This window comes from Syngnathus acus, chromosome 8 (genome assembly GCF_901709675.1).
Source record: "Syngnathus acus chromosome 8, fSynAcu1.2, whole genome shotgun sequence".
In the NCBI taxonomy this organism is placed as follows: domain Eukaryota; kingdom Metazoa; phylum Chordata; class Actinopteri; order Syngnathiformes; family Syngnathidae; genus Syngnathus; species Syngnathus acus.
In genome coordinates, this window is record NC_051093.1 from 2301537 (window position 1) to 2319489 (window position 17953).

Consider the following 17953-nt stretch of genomic DNA (forward strand, 5'->3'; position numbering starts at 1 on the left):
ATCGGCATCTCGTATTCCTTCAACGTTTAACATTATACGTCAGTATATGTTAGTTATTCGACGTAAAATACATGGGTTTGGAACAATTCCTCAATTACAATGACCACTGTATCCATTTAATAATTTACCGGGAGAAAATACGGGTCGTCGTTTATGCGGTATACTCTTATTGCGAAAGAGACTTGCGGAAGCACTAAACGGCGTTCTGCGAACACTACGTCGCCTTTGCCTGCTTGAACCTTTACGGTCTAATACAAATATGAAGCCTTTATCATCACTCAGAACGGCATTTGTTTCTTTTGTGTCACTTCTATGCATTCAGATCGCCTGGTGCAATAATGGCAGGAGGGTACGTCTTAAAATCGTTGCATTGCATTTAGTCTTGGAGAAAGGCGTTTAGCGATGTATGCTAGAAGGCTAACGGTAGCTTGGGTGGCTTTTTCTCCATTTCCAGGTTGACGTCCAAGATGCGGAATTCAGTGATTTCTCAGTGCCGATAGAACATTCCTTTGAAGTTGGTGAGCAAGTTTTACTGTCGTAGTGCAAATTTGTTGTGTTTGTTACTTATCTAACGAAGCAACTTTAGTGCTACTTTGAGGGGGGTACTTCGCGACCAGATGCCGTTCGAAAGTATTAAACATTACAATGAAGTCGTCTGAAATTAATTTCCTGGTTTTACCAGACTATTCTTGGCGTTATATTCTCAAACTCTACAGTCTGATCTTCAATTCGGCGTATGTTAGTTGTTAATCCACGTCACCGTGGGTATCTCAAATCGCTCCCACAGGATTGAACTGTCGCTGACATTTGAAACTGCAGGCGCATTTAACCGGGAACTCTCGCGCGATCTCTGTCCAGATGACGTAGGAAAGTTCCGGGTGCGTGGAGCGCTGCTGCTCAAAGGAGGCAGGGATCCGGGAGTGACCCTGAGTCAGAACCAACTAACGCAGGACGACAGAGTCAAGCTCAAAGTGAGTAAAAGCAGTTATAAACCACACCAATAATAACAATAAAGTGCAAAAATTCTAAAATAAATAAATAAATAATAACAGATTGTATAATTAAAATAAATGTTTTCACATTTACAAATTTCACCTTTTTTATAACCTCAATTGACCTTGCCCATGGGCACAAAAATGTACTATTGAAAGCAATATATTAATTTATTAAAACCTGACAGGAAGTGGCAGCAGTGGACGGGCTGTACCGGATCCGAGTGCCTCGGATTTCGCTGCAGGCCGACAGACAGACGGAGCGACAAATGGACGGATACCTCACTACCTTTGTCAGAGCTGTAAGTCCTTTCAACAAAAATATCTATAAAACTGTGACCAAACAAGCAAACATTATTCTTTTAATTTTCATTATCCTATTTTTTTGTTATGTAATTTATACTAAATTGGATGATAAACAAGGGCGGCTCGGTGGCGCACTGGTTGGCACGACCGCCTCACAGTTAGGAGGGTGCGGGTTCGATTCCACCTCCGGCCCTCCCTGTGTGGAGTTTGCATGTTCTCCCTGGGCCCGCGTGGGTTTTCTCCGGGCTCTCCGGTTTCTTCCCACATCCCAAAAACATGCTTGGTCAGCCGATTGGGCACTCCAAATTGTCCCTAGGTGTGAGTGCGAGTGCGAATGGTTGTTCGTCTCTGTGTGCCCTGCGATTGGCTGGCAACCAGTTCAGGGTGTCCCCCGCCTACTGTCCGATGACTGCTGGGATAGGCTCCAGCACGCCCGCGACCCCCGTGGGGACAAGCGGTACAGATAATGGATGGATGGATGATAAACAAAGTTATTTGCGCAACCCCAAAATTCCACCAGAAATTATAAGGAGTTTCCCTAAAACATAATTCTTCAGGTTCAACTTGGAGGGCGAGTGTTTTTAGATGGTACTTTTGACTAGCATTACTCCAATATATGATTAACATGAATTACAACAATAATAATCCTCATGATCGCCACGTTCCGTCTGTTCAGTGTGCCATGGTGGAGTCTCACCTGAGCGACGTGATCACACTGCACACGGACGTGTCGGGAACGCTGATCGGCATCTCCATCGTCACACTGCCAGGCGCTTGCATGGGGACGGACGTGGAGGACGAGGTGGACATGGAGCTCTTCAACACCACGCTCAGCGTCATGGCCCCCGTCAACGCGCCCGGGTCCGTTACACCAAACGCTGATTACGTCTCGTCCTTTCTACTTGTTGGCGAGAGGAGCGATGGCAGCGAGGGTTTTTATTCTCTTTGATGTCTAATTGCCACAAAATGCCCTCGCAGGCCTGAGACGGCTATGTTCCTGGAGCGCATGGAGCAGGAGGCGGAGAAGAAAGGCAAAAATCCCCAGGAGCAAAAGTCTTTCTTCGCTAAATACGTAAGTGGACTGGACTTCCCCCTCCCCTTCCACGGCTCCCCACTTCACCCTTAGTGTTGCCCATCTTACCTGCTCACCACACTTGCATCTTTTTTGCTTGCCCCTCGCCAAGGATGTTTACCAAAGGGCTTCTGAAATTATGTCAGTTGTAATGCCACACCTTCGCCTGAAGGTGACGCCGTGTGTCTGCCCACGCAGCTCCTCGCTGACTGTTGTGTGCTGCTTGCTGTGCTGTTGTGTTGCAGTGGTATTTGATACTGGGAGGCGCAATCTTCCTCATGGTCTCCAATTCGGCACAGCCCCCAGCAGGGGGAGGCAGAGAGCAGAGCTGAAAAGCCCCCCCAGACTCACTCGCTGGAAGTAAACATGAGAATGCTTCATTGTGGCTCTTCCTCCTCATCTTCATCTGCTCATTTCCTCACACAGCGGCCACCAATGTTGCTGTTGTGCTCAGCTGCCGAGAGATGAGCCGACTTTAGCGCATAAGAAGGAAATTGTTGAACACTGAGCAACCGCATGTCAAGTCGTGCCTCTGTAAGTGCTGCTGTTTTGGTTAGCGACAGAGACAACGACACGGTGGTGGGATCAGTGGCCATCAGTCAATGCCTCCCTGTCACGGTCATTTGGGTCCAGTTGATTCATTAATGGAGGCGCGGCGTCTACCAGAGCAGGGGCCGTTATCTGAGGAAATACAGCACTTTTTAACGATATGAAGATAGTCCATTTCTAACTGGGAATAATTGCGTGAGGGACTTGCGTGGAGAGGGAAGTCTGGGAGTCCCTCCTGAAGCTGCTGCCCCCGCGACCCGACCCCGGATAAGCGGAAGAAGATGGATGGATGGATGGATGGACTTGCGTTAATCGTGTTTCACTTAACCACTAACAACATGCTTTTCCTGTTCTTGTCTTGAAGCCAATCTGGAATAAATCAACAAATAGATTTTATAATTTGTGTTGCAGTGGATGTACATCGTGCCCCTGGTTCTCTTCCTGATGATGTCAGGCGCTCAGGACCAATCAGGGGGCGGGGCCGGGGGCGGCGGAGCAGCTAATGGCGGCGGACGCTGATCTTTTTTTGTTTTCAAATTCTCTTGTCAGCTGCTGTACATGAGCGTAAATGTGATGGTTTCAATTTTTTAATACCACTGTGAAGATAATAAACGTATTTATGACCTCATCGGATTAAAGCGGTTTGAGCTGAACCGAAGAAGCAACGCTGTTAATTTTAGATTTCGACAACAACAACTAAATATAGTTTGTAACTGCATCTGCATCATATGGAGTTCCATAGCATACTTGCAGAGGTATGACATCATGTGATATGACTCAAGTTAGGATAGGTTGTAACATGTACGATAGCTCACAAACAGCACATTTGCATTTCTGAAATGCTAAAGATCATACACAAGAGCATACAAGCACATGAAGAAATATTAAATCTAGAAATGAGAATTTTGCATGGAAAGCTGATGACGTTTATTTATTGTGATGTTTATAAGATTGTCTGAAAAGCTCAACGTATGCGCTCCAACCCTCCAGACGGCCTTTTTTTAGTTTAGCCGCTTATTTCGAGCGCCACTTCAACGCCTTGCTGACCTGTTGCTCCGCTGACCGATCGCATCAGGCCCCAACTTGCAGTGGCCTGTTGCATCATGGGAGGACCTCTCAGCGTGGCCGCTGATGGATGCGTTTGTACCGGGAAGCACGGGGACACTGCAACATGTCATCTGTGTGCGTAGATACAAAAACTTCTCACACGCTCATGTACAACATTGCATAACAAACATTATGCTTGCGTAAAACCATCAAGAACCGTTTGATGAATATTGTTTACAGCAAGTATTATAAGGAGTCCCAAATAAGGTTTGTCAGAAAAGTTCCAGGAGGGGTGTCCTACGAACTTCATGTCCAGGCAGCAGCATGCAGGGAGCACCCAGGATTTGGCAGCCCAGCCAGGAAAACATGGCGGGGGGAGCTTTAAGAGGGGTTACGTCCATGACAGGCCCCTAAATCATCGGGGCCATACGGTCGTGCCGGCGCCATGATTGAAGGTTTGCGTTGCGCAAAAAGCTGTGGGGGTCGTTGGTTTTAGCCAGTCACTAAATCTGAGCACCTTAAGCTTGGAAGCTTTGCTTCCAGGAATATGTTCCCATTTTGGATTTGTTAGACTAATGCTAGAGCTAATGAGGCTAATTTTTTTTACAGCTTTTTTTGTTCAGAAATAAAATCTTAAATCTTGGGAGAAAGTCGATATTTCCCTTCAAAAAATCCCAATCTAATATTAACAATATTTCCAGAAGAGTCTTACTTTAACAAGGAAAATATTTTTTTAGGCTAAGATCAATTAAGCTAATGGTGAGGCCTGTGTTTAATCTTAAACTACACTCCAAACATTAGCAATTGTTGGGAGACACTGAAAGCAGTCCAGGATAAACGCGTCCGAGCGCACGTGGCCAGGCCGATCGAGAAGTGAGCCGCCGGCCCGCCAGCAGCTGGCCCCCATCAATCAAGCGCGAAACATCCGCGCCGCTTATCACGCTTTCTATTTCCCCCATAGCACCGCCGTGTAAGCATGAAATCGGACAACACGAGAGGGATGCTAACACTGGCCGCTGCTTGTAAACAGAGGTCAAAGGTCAGCAGCGGGATCTCGCACGCCGCTCTCGTATAGCGCGCCGCACCTCATTAAGATGTCTCGGCTCCCCTAAGGAGCGACGAGGTATTCGTATTAACCCAACAGAACGTATTTTAACACAAGCATGATGAGATGCTTGCAGGACACGCTTGAGCTTTGCAATTACAGCGCCAGAAGGGTTAGGGTTTTAAATGTGTGTTAGGGTTTCAAGTCAGGGTTACAGAAGGGTTTCAAGACAGGGTTTTGACTTCACTAAATTTCAAATTAGGATTGTAAATGTAAGTCAAGGTTTTAAGCAAGGGTTGGGCTTTGAAGGCAGTGTGATGTCAGGTTGCATCATCTCGCGTCATGATCTATTTGGAACTAACAACTTTTTGATTGGGTTTTCCGACACAGGCAGCCTCCACGTGTGTGAAAATGAGCTAAGAATGAGTTAACCCCCCCACCACACACACACACACACACGCACACACACACACACACACACACACACACACACACACACACACACACACACACACACACACACACACACACACACACACACACACACACACACACACACACACACCTCCGCCTACCCATACAGCGGCATGGCATCATCCGACACCCCAACATGTGTTGAGTGTGGCCCCTCCCATCCCAACCATCTGGTAGGTAATAAGAGGGCTCCCCCACAGGAGAGTGTCACTACACCGACCGGCGCTCCACCTGAAACCGCAAAAGCCAAGCAAGCAAGATGCCCGTACCCAAGAAAGCAGGTAGGACGAAAAAGGACTTTAAAGGAGTTTTGTTTCGTCAACGTACTTAGTTTTTTTTTGCCTCAGAAAAGAAAACAAAACTATCTACCAGAACGTTTTTCAAAAGCCATTCTTAATCCTAACAATTTCAAACAAGAATTTGACAATAACCTTTTACAATGGCAAGAAAAACAGTCAAATTTTACTGACAAAATTTAACAACATACCGGCAAAATTGAACAGTGTAATACTAACAATACCATAACACTATGCTCAGCACTAACTTAAACGTTGCTAAATGTGCACTGCACTGTCACTGGTCTCTAGGTGTATTTTAGCCATATTTTGGGGACTAAAAAAAACATATATCAATCTTCAGATAAGAAAGTTGTTCTATCTATTATATATTACAATAAAAAATATTTTGGATTACAAAAACATAATCGTGCAAAAAAAAAAAAAAAAGGTATTTAGATATACTGCTGGCTGGGCAAGGTCACGCAGTGGACAGGCTCGCTGATCATTTGTGTTTTAGCCGTGTCGTATTGCCTAGCTGATCCCTTGAGCTGGAGGCGATAAGTTATTCTGTCAAGTCTCTCCTTTCATCTTGGGAGGAGAGAGACGGAAGAGGCCCACAATCACTGGAGCTGACCTCTGTTATCAAATGTCTTCATCACACGTGTGGAAGGCGCCCAAACCGTCAAGGCGATCCCATAATCCTCGCTGGTCTTTCACGCGTTCTTCCGCTGCTTTCATCAAAGGTTGCGACTCTTAATAGTAGTCATGAATTAATTTATATAGACCCAACAAGAATTCTGATTGTTTTAAAAAAAATGGCGAAATCATTTAATTCAAAGGTCATACTTTCATACTGAAAGAATAGTCATATTACTTCAAGAAAAACATTGAAGTCTAAATTTCTTTGAGAGAGATTTTTTTTGTAAATTCTTAACAGCAAACGGCAAGAATTAAGTTGTGATTTTACAAGATTTTTTTTTTTTTACAGAAATTTATTCTAGGGTATCTGAAGCTGGCTCAAAACTCAAATTATGGCTTGCAAAAATTGACCAAGTGGGCGAAACTCCCAAATTGGGCCACTCGTAGTGGAAGTACTGGCGTTGCAGTAATAACTTTGACTTATGTAATGCGAGCGAGGCGTCCTGCTTTAAACGTTTAATCGCTGTGATAAATGACGAGATTATCCGTGGGTCTTGGATCTTGGCCGGAATGCCAGGATCTTGCCAGGGGGTCCTGGAATCAAAAGACCGCTCATTAAACGCTCTCACGCCATTTCGAGGAAAGACACCATGATCCTTACAGCCTCCCCCCTGCACATTTACTGATTGTAGATCTTAAAGCGGTTTGACAGGTTAAGGTTTCAACAGTCACTTTAGGAATTGCTCGCTAGGATCATTTAGTGCACCTTAGCAGCTCGGATTACAGTCAACTTTAACTTGGTCATAAAGCTCTTTTAATACGATGAAAAAAATGTTTTTGTTGTATTTTGAATGTGGAGTGAGCTCAGAGTGTAAAAATATTCTGCTGTGAGGAAGGATTTAAAGATGGAACTTGCAAATTCAAGTTTGGGAAAGGATTTCTTTTGCCATTCAGACACTGACATCATTTTTGAAGGAGTTTTTCAAGAAAATTAATTTGTGTTGGTTGTTTTGACTAATTTCTTTGTCCTTTTACAGGAAGAAAGAACAACGGGGCAGCAGAAGGTAATCAATTAAGAATATATGTAAATGTAAAATAACAATCCATGACAATAACAACCAAACGTTTTTGTCTCCCTTCAGAGAAGCTGCCGCCCTATGAACCCAACATCCCCGAACCAACCACCAGGGCAGACTTTCTCAAATGTCAGTCAGCAAATAGAAAAAAAATAGCAAAGTAGCTCTAAGGTTGATTGCCAAACCAAAACTGTGCTAACTTGGTCTACGCTAAAACGCAAAAGTCCGAGCAATGACTTTTTAATCCACCTGCACTCGACTCCTCTTAGGTGACTCGCCTAATTGTATTCTTGCCTTCCTATCCAGACTGGATGCCACTGACTTTGGATGACAAAACGGCGCAGAAGCTGCTATGGATCTCGGAAAACGGAACGAAGGTGGCGCGCACATCCGATGCCGTCTGTCCTTATCCCAACAGACCGGAGAGATACGAGCACTCGCCACAGGTGAGCGAGTCAGACATTTTGCTTTCCAGTGGACGTTTGCTTTTTATAATAAGTATCTGACCTGCTGCTGGCGTTCAGGTGCTGTGCAAGGAGAGCCTCCTGGGCTCGCGCGGCTACTGGGAGGTTGACTTTGAGGGCTGGGTGGTGATCGGTGCGGTGGCGGAGAGCGCCCCCCGCAAGGACGGCCCCTGCGGCCTGGGCGAGAACGCCGGCTCCTGGGGCGCGGGCTGGGCGGGCTCCTGCTACCAGGTGTGGCACAACGGCGAGAACGTGGACGTGGACTTGCCCCTGTGCAAAACGCTGGGCGTGTACGTGGACCAGCCGGCCGGCATCATCAAGTTCCTGCTGGTGGAAGGCGAGGGCGACAAGGAGGTGCGGTTGGTGCACAAGTTCAAGATCAGCGTGCAGGAGAAGCTTCTGCCCGCCATGTGGGTGGGCACAAACTCCTCCTGCCTCATTCGGAAAAAGGAGCAGTGAATCACGAGGCCGGAGGCTGATATGAGTGGACCTTTACGGTGAAACAAGCGCTTGAGGAGTCCAAGGCGGAAGGAGCGCGCGTGCCTGTTTTGATGCCCAATTCTTTTATTATACTGTGTATTTTCCTTTTCTTTTTTAGAGTTAGACAAAGGTGACTTTGCATCTTTCCATGTGTGCTCCACAGCTTGCATATTTTAGTGTGCCAAATAAAATGAACTTCTGTGTAAAAAAAAAATAAAACTCGCTAATTTAATTGTAAGCTTGGCTTGAGGTGTCGCAGCGCAGTACAATATGACGAGCCCGCGTTGTCTCACTTGGTGTTGCTCCTTTATTTGAAACACAAAAGAAGAACATCCCGCCAACTGTCGCTTGGACATTTCACGTTAAATTCACTCCGAACCTTTTGCATTTCACTCACTTCTGTCAGTTTCAGTCATTCGTTCACTTCAAGAAATAACAAAAAACATTTGAAGTACAATCATTGGACGAGTCAGTCACCGGTTTGCAAAGTACAAAGAGGCAAATATGCAAGTTTGAACAATGAATTACGGGAGGTGCTGCTGGTGTGCCAACATTTTCAACATTAGCATTTCACATTTTTATCTTCAAGGAGAACAAATGCTTTCGAAGCGAGGGCCTGATGACGGACTGGGAACTATTATTGTAGTTGTTACCATGCGATGTCATCCGTCCTAACATGCTAGCACACGCTAACCGCAGCAACAATGACAGATGCACTCGTGTGTTACAAAAGATGAATATTTTAAATCATTTTTGTGTGCGTGCACGCTTCAATTGTAAAAAAACCAAAAAAAACACTAACACGGCTAAATCGAAAATTTGGCTCCGTTCACCCTGCAGCACTTAATGATCAATTTGGATTTTCAGATGAAATCAGATTTTTTTTTTCTGTGTAAACATTCATATTACTTATTAAAGTGACCCAGACTTGAGCATTCAGACGTGCCCCAAAGAAAAAAATCAAATCAAATCAAATGCAGGGCACATAAGGGAAAAAAGAATTGGAATTTAGCTGTGGTGTCAACATAGCCTTAGTGTTTTCATTGTAATTATTTAAAACTTGAAACAGTTCTACTCACTTGTGTGCACTCCCAAAAACCTTTAGCATGTAGCATTAACGCGGTGCACACGTGTGACAAATCAAGACCAAAAACGAACACAAGCAGTCATTGCGCCCCTCATTGTGGCTACGGCACATGAGCATAGCGTTTCCAAACACTCCAGGTGCGACGTCAGCTATTTTTATTTTTTTTGTGTTGCATTACCTCCTTGAATTAGCGAGCGATGAATGGAGGTGCATTTTTTTCACGCAGTTTTCACACAGCATGACTCTCGCCCCCCCCGCGCTCGCACTCAGTGCTTGAGCGAGAAGTCACCCGTGTTGACGCGAGGTCGTGGCAGGGCCCCGAACATTTCTGTTCCGTCGGTGGCCCCGGGGGCCAGAAGGGCCTTCATGCTGGCGGCGATGTGCTCCAAGTCAGCGCATCCCACCTGAGGGAACACATACGGAAGGCTGCATTACGCCGGGAAAATTGTGCTTCAAAAAGGGACATTTTGGGGGGCAGTTTCAACAGGAGGAATTTTAAAAATTTGGAAGACTTAAGACACGCAAAAAAAATGTCTCAAGAAGCCATGCCTAAAATGACTGCCAGTTTTTTACTTGAAATGAAAAGTTGACGTTTACCCGTTCTCCGCTGTTGCCTTCCCCGGGTGCCGCCCGACCCCCCTTACACCCCCACACGGGTACAGAGACGGGCAGTGAGCGGGCCAGCGCCATGGGGTGGGCGTTGCGCGAGGCGTGCATGCCGCGATGGCCTACGGCCATGCCGCGCGAAGGCGGCGGAGCCTCCTCACTCAACGAGCCTGCGGGACAAATGCAAACACATGAGTGATCAATGATGAGTGGTGAGTGAGAGGGTGCAGGCGAACTGACAGTCTGTGCTCTCCTCTTCGCCGTCAGACTCAAAGAAGGGCTCGCAGTCACGGGATAGCGAGTCCTCGTCCATGGAGAACACGCCTGAAGCACAACAGTGTTTACTTTATGGATCATGTCTCGTCTTTCTTGCTATTGTGCACGGTGCCATGGAGTTTTTTTTTGTGTGTGCATTATTTACCTGCGCTCTCGCTACCAAAGGGTCTCTTTCCTTCCATGTCCTCCTCTTCCTCGTCGTCCTCATCATCTTCGCACTCTTCCTCAAGGTCAACGATGCCCGAGCTTTGCCCGCCCTGTTGGGTGGCCTCTGGGGCGTTCTTGTCACGCTCACCGTTGTTGGCCTGGCCCGAGACGCCTTCTGAGCTGTAGATGGATGGGTAGTTCTGCGAGTAGAGTCTGCCGTTGGGGCTGACGCTGCCCGGCACGCCGTCACCGCTCAGATGCTACAAACGTTAAGAAGAATGAGGCCGGGCGACAAGAAGCATGTACGCGGCTGACTCACCACCCTGGGCTCAGCCTCTGACGCGAGTTGGGCGGCGGTGTGGCGCGTGTGCCTCTGCGCCGTCAGCAGGGTGATGGAGTGCAGCACGCCAATGTCGTCCACGTAGCGCCGCGCCGACTCGGCCAGGAAGCCCTGACCCCAAACGCTGTACGAGAACTGGCAGTCCCTGGGAAAGCCGCCGCCGCTTTCCCACTTCTTCTTCTTGGCGGCGTCCGTTTCCGGCACCGAGGAGCGGAACTTCTTGCAGGCCGTGAGGATGGCCAGCTCGCAGCCCGATTTTTGGCAGTACGCGTCGGCGGCAGCCAGGAGCGCAACCCAGCTGTCCCTGTGGTTGTCCGCGATCTCCGGCTCGGACAACTTGGTGATGGAGGCCATGGTGGTGTCAGGTAGAGTGTGTGTGCGAGCGTGCGGAGTGGCCTAATGAATGGGAAAGCTGCTTACTTGCTGGTGTGTTTTGGTTGTTTTTGCCCTGGTGATGATGGAAAGGGAGTTTTTGTATGAGGCACTGGGTGATTTAATGATATGATGACTGGAATTATTTTTTAGCACAAAGGCGAGCCAGGGGAGAGAATAGATGATGCCAAGTTGCTGGTGATATCTGCAGAATGGATAAAAACAACACGTAAGTCAACTAACAGGCTGATAAGACAGTGCTGGATCATGTTTATCCTACATTACTTTGACAGATGAATATTAGATATCTTTACAAAGGACAGCCGTGAGCTGTTTTAAAAATTAACCATTGCGCACTTACTCCTTCTTTGATAACACCCGATGCTAACTGACAACTGGAGCTAAACTAGCTTTGAAGTCGCTGCCAGTCCGATGTAATGCCACGCTGTGCTTTGTTTTCACACGTTTGTACTCTTTTGCATTTCAACTAGTCTTGCGGTGGCTGCTGCAGCTGTCGTTGTTGCTGCTTATTTGTGAGCCACTGTTGTTGTTGTTGTTGTTGTTGTTGTTGTTGTTTTTGTGCAGACTCCTCATGATGGACGCCCCATGCACCATTTTTTCAGCCCCGTTTACGCAGCCGAGACGCGTATTGCTAACGAGCAAAAACATGCCAAATGCTCACCTACCCGTTCGCTTTCCTTCCTTCGAGTTGCCACTTAATCGTCGAGGTTAAACTTGACTTTGCTGCGTCAAACGTGCTGTGCCTTCTTCAAGCGATCCTCTCCCCTAGCTAGGCTCGTCACCAGCGGGAAGTGTGCGAAGACGAATGTTAGAGGTTCCTGTCAAAAGCTTCAAAGTAAAACAAATGACGCTTAATCTCTGCCAATCACTTTGCGTCTCTTGCGAATCCTGGAGGTTCCAGGGAAAGGAGGCGTGCCAATTTTGGAGGCTCACCTTTGACCTCACATGCAAATTGAGAACGTTTGATTTGTGGCAGAAGAAGCACATCTTTAATCTCTAAGTAAATGCAGACGTACGTGAGTAAAGAGCAAAGACAATATTACGCAACAAAGTCGTATTGTATTGTTTTGGTTTTAAATGTTTGAGCAAAGTCACCTGCGCTATCACGAACATGAAAGCGAATAATAAAAAAAACTGTCAGGAAATAAAATAACGTACTCATAAGATAAAATAATAATATCAAATACAAGTGAACTTCATAAAATAAGATATAAAATAATAATAATGAAGACAATGAACACGTTGGATTGTTTTGAGGTAGCGGTGACGAGTCACAAGGCTCGGATTGGCTCATGTTGATGATGCTATTACGAGTGGGCGGGCTTGGTGGAAACAGGAAGCGTGACGTAACATTTGTTTTGGGAAAACCGTCGTAGAAGTCTAGACTAGTAACACACGATGAGCGATTCAAGAATGGAGCAAAACGGTGATGATTACAAGGTAGTAGCACGACTTTTTCTCGTCTTTTTCTAACGCTCCGAAGGTTGGGGAAAAAAGTCGTTCAGCGTGGGCGCTAGTTGCGTGTTAGCTCATTTTGTAGACGTGTTAGCTAGCGTACGCTGGTAATTTAATTTTAGAAAAGAAAATAGGCGCTGTTTAAAACGTAAAAAACAACAACACAATTGACTCGACTTGGCGGCTGTCTTTGAGATTCACTTTGACACATAAAGCGAATTCGTCACGAGACATAATGTGACGTAACTTGTCAGACCTGCCGCGAGCCGATCACATGATACGTTTACGTGACCAAACCCTTGTCGTAAATGATGCCCGCCCGCCCATTGTTATTTACCTTTTGGAAATTGTAGAAAATGTCAACATTAGAAACAGCTCTCAATAAATAGTAGAATATGTCAACATTAGAAACCACTCTCAATTTGATTCACTTGCAACATTATTGCCTACAACCACAATAATTAGTCCAAACTCAGCTTTATTGCTATTTGGTACAGCTCTGGATGGGATCTTATTTAGAGTACCTAATGTTGAGTGGTGCGTATATACTTGAAGCATTTGTCTTGTTTCCTCAGCTGATATTTGAGAAGGAGGGGGTCTACCTACATACTAACGTCAAGAGGAGCAACCAGGACACCAGCATCCCGGGTTTCATACGCATTGTGGAGCGGGTAAGGAAATCTGTTGTTGCCCTGACAAGATGCGGTAGAAGCTCTGAAGTATAATGCTATTTTTTTCAGGCTGGCTTGCCAGCCTTAGAGTGGAGTCCTCTGGAAGATGCGGGCCGCAGCGCTCCTGCTGTGCTTTACTCCAAAAAGGTGGGTTTCTTAGGAACATGACAACATCCAAATGATATGATTGAACAGCATGAATGTTGCCAATCAGGATGGCGAAGGAGGAGGCGAGGAGGACACCAAGTTTGATCCCGGCTACGAGCCAGACTGGGCTGTCATCAGCACGGTGAAAAAAGATCGGGCGCCTGTCCCCGTCCGAGAGACAGGTGCTGCTTCAAGAGCTTACAGGCCACATTTTTCTTTAACTGCATTCAGAAATGTCTGTGCCACATGTATGTTACTGTAATCACTTGAAAGTGGCTCTGGACCTTCCCCCGCCTAGCTATTGAGTCATGAGAAACTCTGCATGGTTGCGGAACTATGTTTTTGAAATGGCCCATTTCTGGTGCAGGTCAGTGGTCATTCTCGCTGCCGCTGTCGGAGCTCTACTCACTGCGCAGGGCCCGCTTCTCTCTGGGCCGCAACTTCCTGGTGCTGACCAGCAGGGGGGGGCACCCGCTGCCTCCCTTGCACTTCCACCGAGGGGGCAGTCGTGAGCTGCTGCGCGCCCTCTGCCACTACGTCGTCCTGGACCAGTAAGCGTGGTGAACTCGCTCACTCAGTTAATGTCACGTCATTGGATTACATATACGTACGATCACGTTTTTTTTCTTTGGGTGATATCATCAGGTCCCCGGTGGACGGACGTCTTTTTCTGGCGTACCCGCAAGACCCTGGCGCGCTTTCCCAGTCCTTTGACAAGCTGCACCTCTTTGATGACGGAGGCGCTGATCTCGTGTCTGTAAGATATGATTTCCTTTGCTGAACTTTTTGCGTTATATCAAATAGCTAACTGACTAAAAAGTGGCTATACTTATGACTTAACTGCAGAGTATGTCATTCATTATTCGTTGTAAATAAATGATGTATCTTCCCCAGCGATTCATCCATGACCCCTATGCAACGACCTTTGGCGGCTTCTCCAAGGTCACCAACTTCTTCAAGGATGCCCTGCGGCCGCCTGAGCCACGTGACGCCCGCAGTCCAAGATCGGCCCCGCAGCTGGACGAGGAGCCCGGCTTTGAGCTCATCACATGTGTAAGACGCACAGCTTCTATCCAAGCCGCCATCTCGCGGACGGGAAACAAATCGCGATCCTTTCGGAATGCCGATGTTGGGTTTGCCCACCGCAGGGGGTGGAACTCGGGCCCAAGCCGGTGGTCAGCAGGGGGCGCCCTCTGGATGAGTGGGAGGTCTTTCTGGATCATGAGGGGCGCATCACGGACCCCGAGCATGTCAAAGAACTGGTCTTCAGGGGGGTGAGCGAACGCGATGATCACCACAATAAAATAATTCCGCATTTTTTTTCTTCTTTCATAACATGAGCTGAGCTTTTATTGTTACAGGGTATCACACCGACGCTCAGGAAGGAAGTGTGGAAGTTCCTGCTGGGCTTTTACCCATGGAGCAGCACCCACAGCCAACGGGAGGAGATCCTACGTCTCAAGACGTCAGTTCTTGAAGAGTCTTTTGATTTTTTTTGCCTTGGCGAAGGTCCAGTTTGTACCACTTTTCAGATCATAAAGGTGGTCAACTTGTGTTGTGTGTACGCAGGGACGAGTACTTTCGGATGAAGATGCAGTGGAAGTCGGTCAGCGAGGAACAGGAGATGAGGAATTCGCTTCTCAGGGGCTACCGCAACCTGATTGGTTAGTAGACTTGGTGGAGCAGCATGTGGCTCAGCAGTCAAGGTTATTTTCAACAGGTGTTGTAAATGAAAAGTGCTCATTGATTGATTGTCGGCAGAGCGCGATGTGAACAGGACAGACCGACACAACACGTTTTTCTCTGGCAACGACAACCCCGGCCTGGCGCTGCTCCACGACGTGCTGATGACCTACTGCATGTACAACTTTGACCTTGGTGACTAAAGAGAACAAGCACCGTCGTTAGCCGTTTGCTTTCAAATTGATGATGATGATATATGATTGTAATGATCGTGTTGTTGCTTTTTTGTGCACAGGCTACGTGCAGGGGATGAGCGACCTGCTGTCTCCTCTGCTGTTTGTCACGCAGAACGAAGTGGAGTCCTTCTGGTGCCTGACTGGATTCATGGAGATGGTGGTCAGGATGCTTAAATGCCACCTTCTCATCCTTCCACTCCTCTCTTTGCTCCTCTTTCTTGACCTTCCGCTCCCTCTTTAAACATTGCAAGATTAATTGTGAGTTTTGCTGTGTGCTCCTCAGCACCACAACTTCGAGGAGTCGCAGGAGGCCATGAAGCAGCAGCTCCTTCAGCTCAGCGTCCTGCTGAAAGCTCTAGACCCGGAGCTCTGCGACTTCCTGGGTGAGACCAACTAGATCAGGGCTGGAACCACCGAAACATAAAACCAACAGGTTTTCCCCCCCCCCCCTTTGTCGGTCAGACTCCCAGGACAGCGGCTCGCTTTGCTTCTGTTTCCGGTGGCTGCTCATCTGGTTCAAGAGGGAGTTCTCCTTTGAGGACATCCTCATATTGTGGGAGGTGAGCTCCGTTCAAGTCGCTACACGAGATTGTTTTGGCTCATGAGTGCACGTCAGCTAAATTTGCCAGTCGCCACACAAAATTTATTCAAAGAGTTCTTAGAAGGAACCCTGAAAATGGCTGAATCAACTCCCCAAAATGCCAACAATTTGCGGTGTGTTGTTCCTCAGGTTCTGTGGACTCGCCTTCCCTGCCCCAACTTTCACCTTCTGATCGCTTGCGCTATCCTGCAGTCGCAGAGAGGCGAGCTGATTGGCTCAGATCACGACTTCAACACTATTCTCAAGGTGGGTGCGTTTGTGTGTGATGGTGAATGGCTGAATCCTGATCCTTGTCTTCGTAACGCACAGCACATTAATGAGCTGACAATGAGGTTGGACCTGCAGAGCACTCTGCGAGATGCAGAGGCCATCTACCTACAGCTGCTCCAGTGCAAGGTGAGTATTTTCGTACATTTCCCAAACGCACACACACTTACACGTGTTCTTGAATGGAACCTGAGTCCAGCTCCTTTGTAATTCCATCTCCTTGGCATTTGCGCCCCCCGCCACTGGATTCCAGGATTTGCCCCTGAAGGTCCAGGAGGTTTTAGGTGCATACGTGCCATCCAGCTCCTCGTCCGACGACGACAGCCCAGACTTTGAGTGCGGCGATACACGGCATTCCCCCGGCCAAGCACAAGCCGGCGCGGCGTCACGTGACACCACCCCCTAAGAAAACCCAACCAGCTGACATGAAGATATTTATCTGAGTTGTGTATTAACCGTAAGCTCGAGGGGACGCTGTAATACAATGTGTTGGCAGCAGGGGGCGACGTGAAGGCCGTCACTGCGCCCATCTTCCTCCTCCTCTTCCTCCTTTTGTTTGATGCTGCTCTCTTTTTACATTTTACACTAAGTTGTTTTTCACCTGCTGCAGCCACCCGACTAAAAAAAGGGAAGAAAATGAAGGGTGTTTTTTGTCGTGTGTGTAAGGTCGCCCTCCCTGACAGGCAGCCCTATGCAACATGGTCTCCTTTTAACCTTTGTACTGGTTCCATCTGCTCATTAGTACCAAATAAAAGGATAATGAAGAACTATGTTGATTTTTTTAATGTGTCAACAAATGTCAGTTTCGGAAATAATACATTTTTAGCAAAAATATGATATATACAATATTCCTTAAAGAACTCACAATTTCATCTGCCAAGTGAGCATGATTGTGTTTTAAAGTCGATTACTTCGTGGATTATGATGTGCGACAGGCAAGGACTTAAATTGTACGTAATAAAACGTAAGTTGTGAACAAAGTGAAAGACAAAATGAATTGAGCGTGTAATCCCATCAGTGTCATCAGAACAAAATTGAGGCTTAAAGCTGTGGACAAGGCTGCGGCCATAAAAGCGCTTTCAAAGCAGATTGAGTTTGAATGAGGCGGCTGCTCAGCACCAGTCAAGTGGGGTCACCAGGGGGGGGGGGGGGGGGGGTCGTCCAAGGGAAGCCCAGTGACAGATCGTCGGCCTGTTTAAGCGAGCTCCTAAATTCATACGTGGCAGCTGTATTCAAAAACGGGCTGAGGGCCCAAAGGGGAGCGGCAATGGGTCCTGAGAAGGGGGCGCGGCACCCCGCCCCTCATTTTCCAGCTCATTTCCCGCGACACCAGAGAACAGACATCCCTTTTTCACTGCCGCCATTCATCTCACACACAGACACCTGCTGCTACTGCTGGTGTGTGTACGTGTGTGTGCGTGTGTGTTTCTGTGTGTGTGTGTCAAGGGGGGAAGGTCAAAGTTTAACCAGTCCCCAAGTTAAGACACAAAACAAACCACGCCAATGTTTACCAACGATTACGTTGTAACGTCCAGCACAAGAGTTTCTGGGTTGTTTTACCGAGCAGGTTCCATTAGGTTTTCATGTGTCCTGCCAGGACAGACATGTCCATCAAATTTCAT

At 47.3% G+C, this 17953-nt stretch overlaps 4 protein-coding genes and 1 long non-coding RNA gene across 7 annotated transcripts; 3 read left to right on the plus strand and 2 right to left on the minus strand.

Moving 5' to 3' along the window:
* Positions 1-186: 186 nt before the first annotated feature.
* emc10 (ER membrane protein complex subunit 10) lies at positions 187-3612 on the plus strand. Of its 2 annotated transcripts, XM_037256544.1 has the most exons (8): positions 187-349; positions 455-518; positions 859-971; positions 1181-1294; positions 1975-2159; positions 2277-2370; positions 2616-2730; positions 3331-3612. In XM_037256544.1, exons 1-7 carry the CDS (start codon positions 260-262, stop codon positions 2700-2702), a joined length of 747 nt encoding a protein of 248 aa, XP_037112439.1. In that variant the 5' UTR covers positions 187-259; the 3' UTR covers positions 2703-2730; positions 3331-3612. The 2 variants fall into 2 exon arrangements, with proteins under 2 accessions (XP_037112439.1, XP_037112438.1); XM_037256543.1 differs by lacking the exon at positions 2616-2730 and having other exon boundaries at positions 3331-3584.
* Positions 3613-4009: 397 nt separating this feature from the next.
* LOC119125739 lies at positions 4010-8071 on the minus strand. Its single transcript, XR_005098523.1, has 3 exons — positions 7986-8071; positions 5577-5716; positions 4010-4097 (listed from the first exon to the last, which is right to left on the minus strand). It is a non-coding gene; the product is annotated as an uncharacterized LOC119125739 (long non-coding RNA).
* On the plus strand, positions 5616-9181 carry zgc:195001 (uncharacterized protein LOC567531 homolog). Its single transcript, XM_037256545.1, has 5 exons — positions 5616-5766; positions 7440-7466; positions 7545-7607; positions 7785-7924; positions 8003-9181. The coding sequence occupies exons 1-5, from the start codon at positions 5745-5747 to the stop codon at positions 8399-8401; spliced, it is 651 nt and encodes a 216-aa protein (XP_037112440.1). The 5' UTR covers positions 5616-5744; the 3' UTR covers positions 8402-9181.
* On the minus strand, positions 8712-12095 carry akt1s1 (AKT1 substrate 1 (proline-rich)). Of its 2 annotated transcripts, none has more exons than XM_037256539.1 (6): positions 11933-12095; positions 10858-11455; positions 10537-10798; positions 10356-10439; positions 10107-10285; positions 8712-9913 (listed from the first exon to the last, which is right to left on the minus strand). In XM_037256539.1, exons 2-6 carry the CDS (start codon positions 11230-11232, stop codon positions 9776-9778), a joined length of 1038 nt encoding a protein of 345 aa, XP_037112434.1. In that variant the 5' UTR covers positions 11233-11455; positions 11933-12095; the 3' UTR covers positions 8712-9775. The 2 variants fall into 2 exon arrangements, with proteins under 2 accessions (XP_037112434.1, XP_037112433.1); XM_037256538.1 differs by having other exon boundaries at positions 11937-12091.
* A 480-nt stretch (positions 12096-12575) lies between these two features.
* Positions 12576-17101, plus strand: tbc1d17 (TBC1 domain family, member 17). Its single transcript, XM_037256528.1, has 17 exons — positions 12576-12711; positions 13302-13397; positions 13467-13544; positions 13612-13726; positions 13912-14095; positions 14190-14301; positions 14439-14597; positions 14693-14818; positions 14906-15009; positions 15114-15208; positions 15306-15422; positions 15523-15623; positions 15747-15846; positions 15926-16023; positions 16194-16310; positions 16374-16460; positions 16585-17101. Exons 1-17 carry the CDS (start codon positions 12670-12672, stop codon positions 16735-16737), a joined length of 1884 nt encoding a protein of 627 aa, XP_037112423.1. The 5' UTR covers positions 12576-12669; the 3' UTR covers positions 16738-17101.
* Positions 17102-17953: the final 852 nt, after the last annotated feature.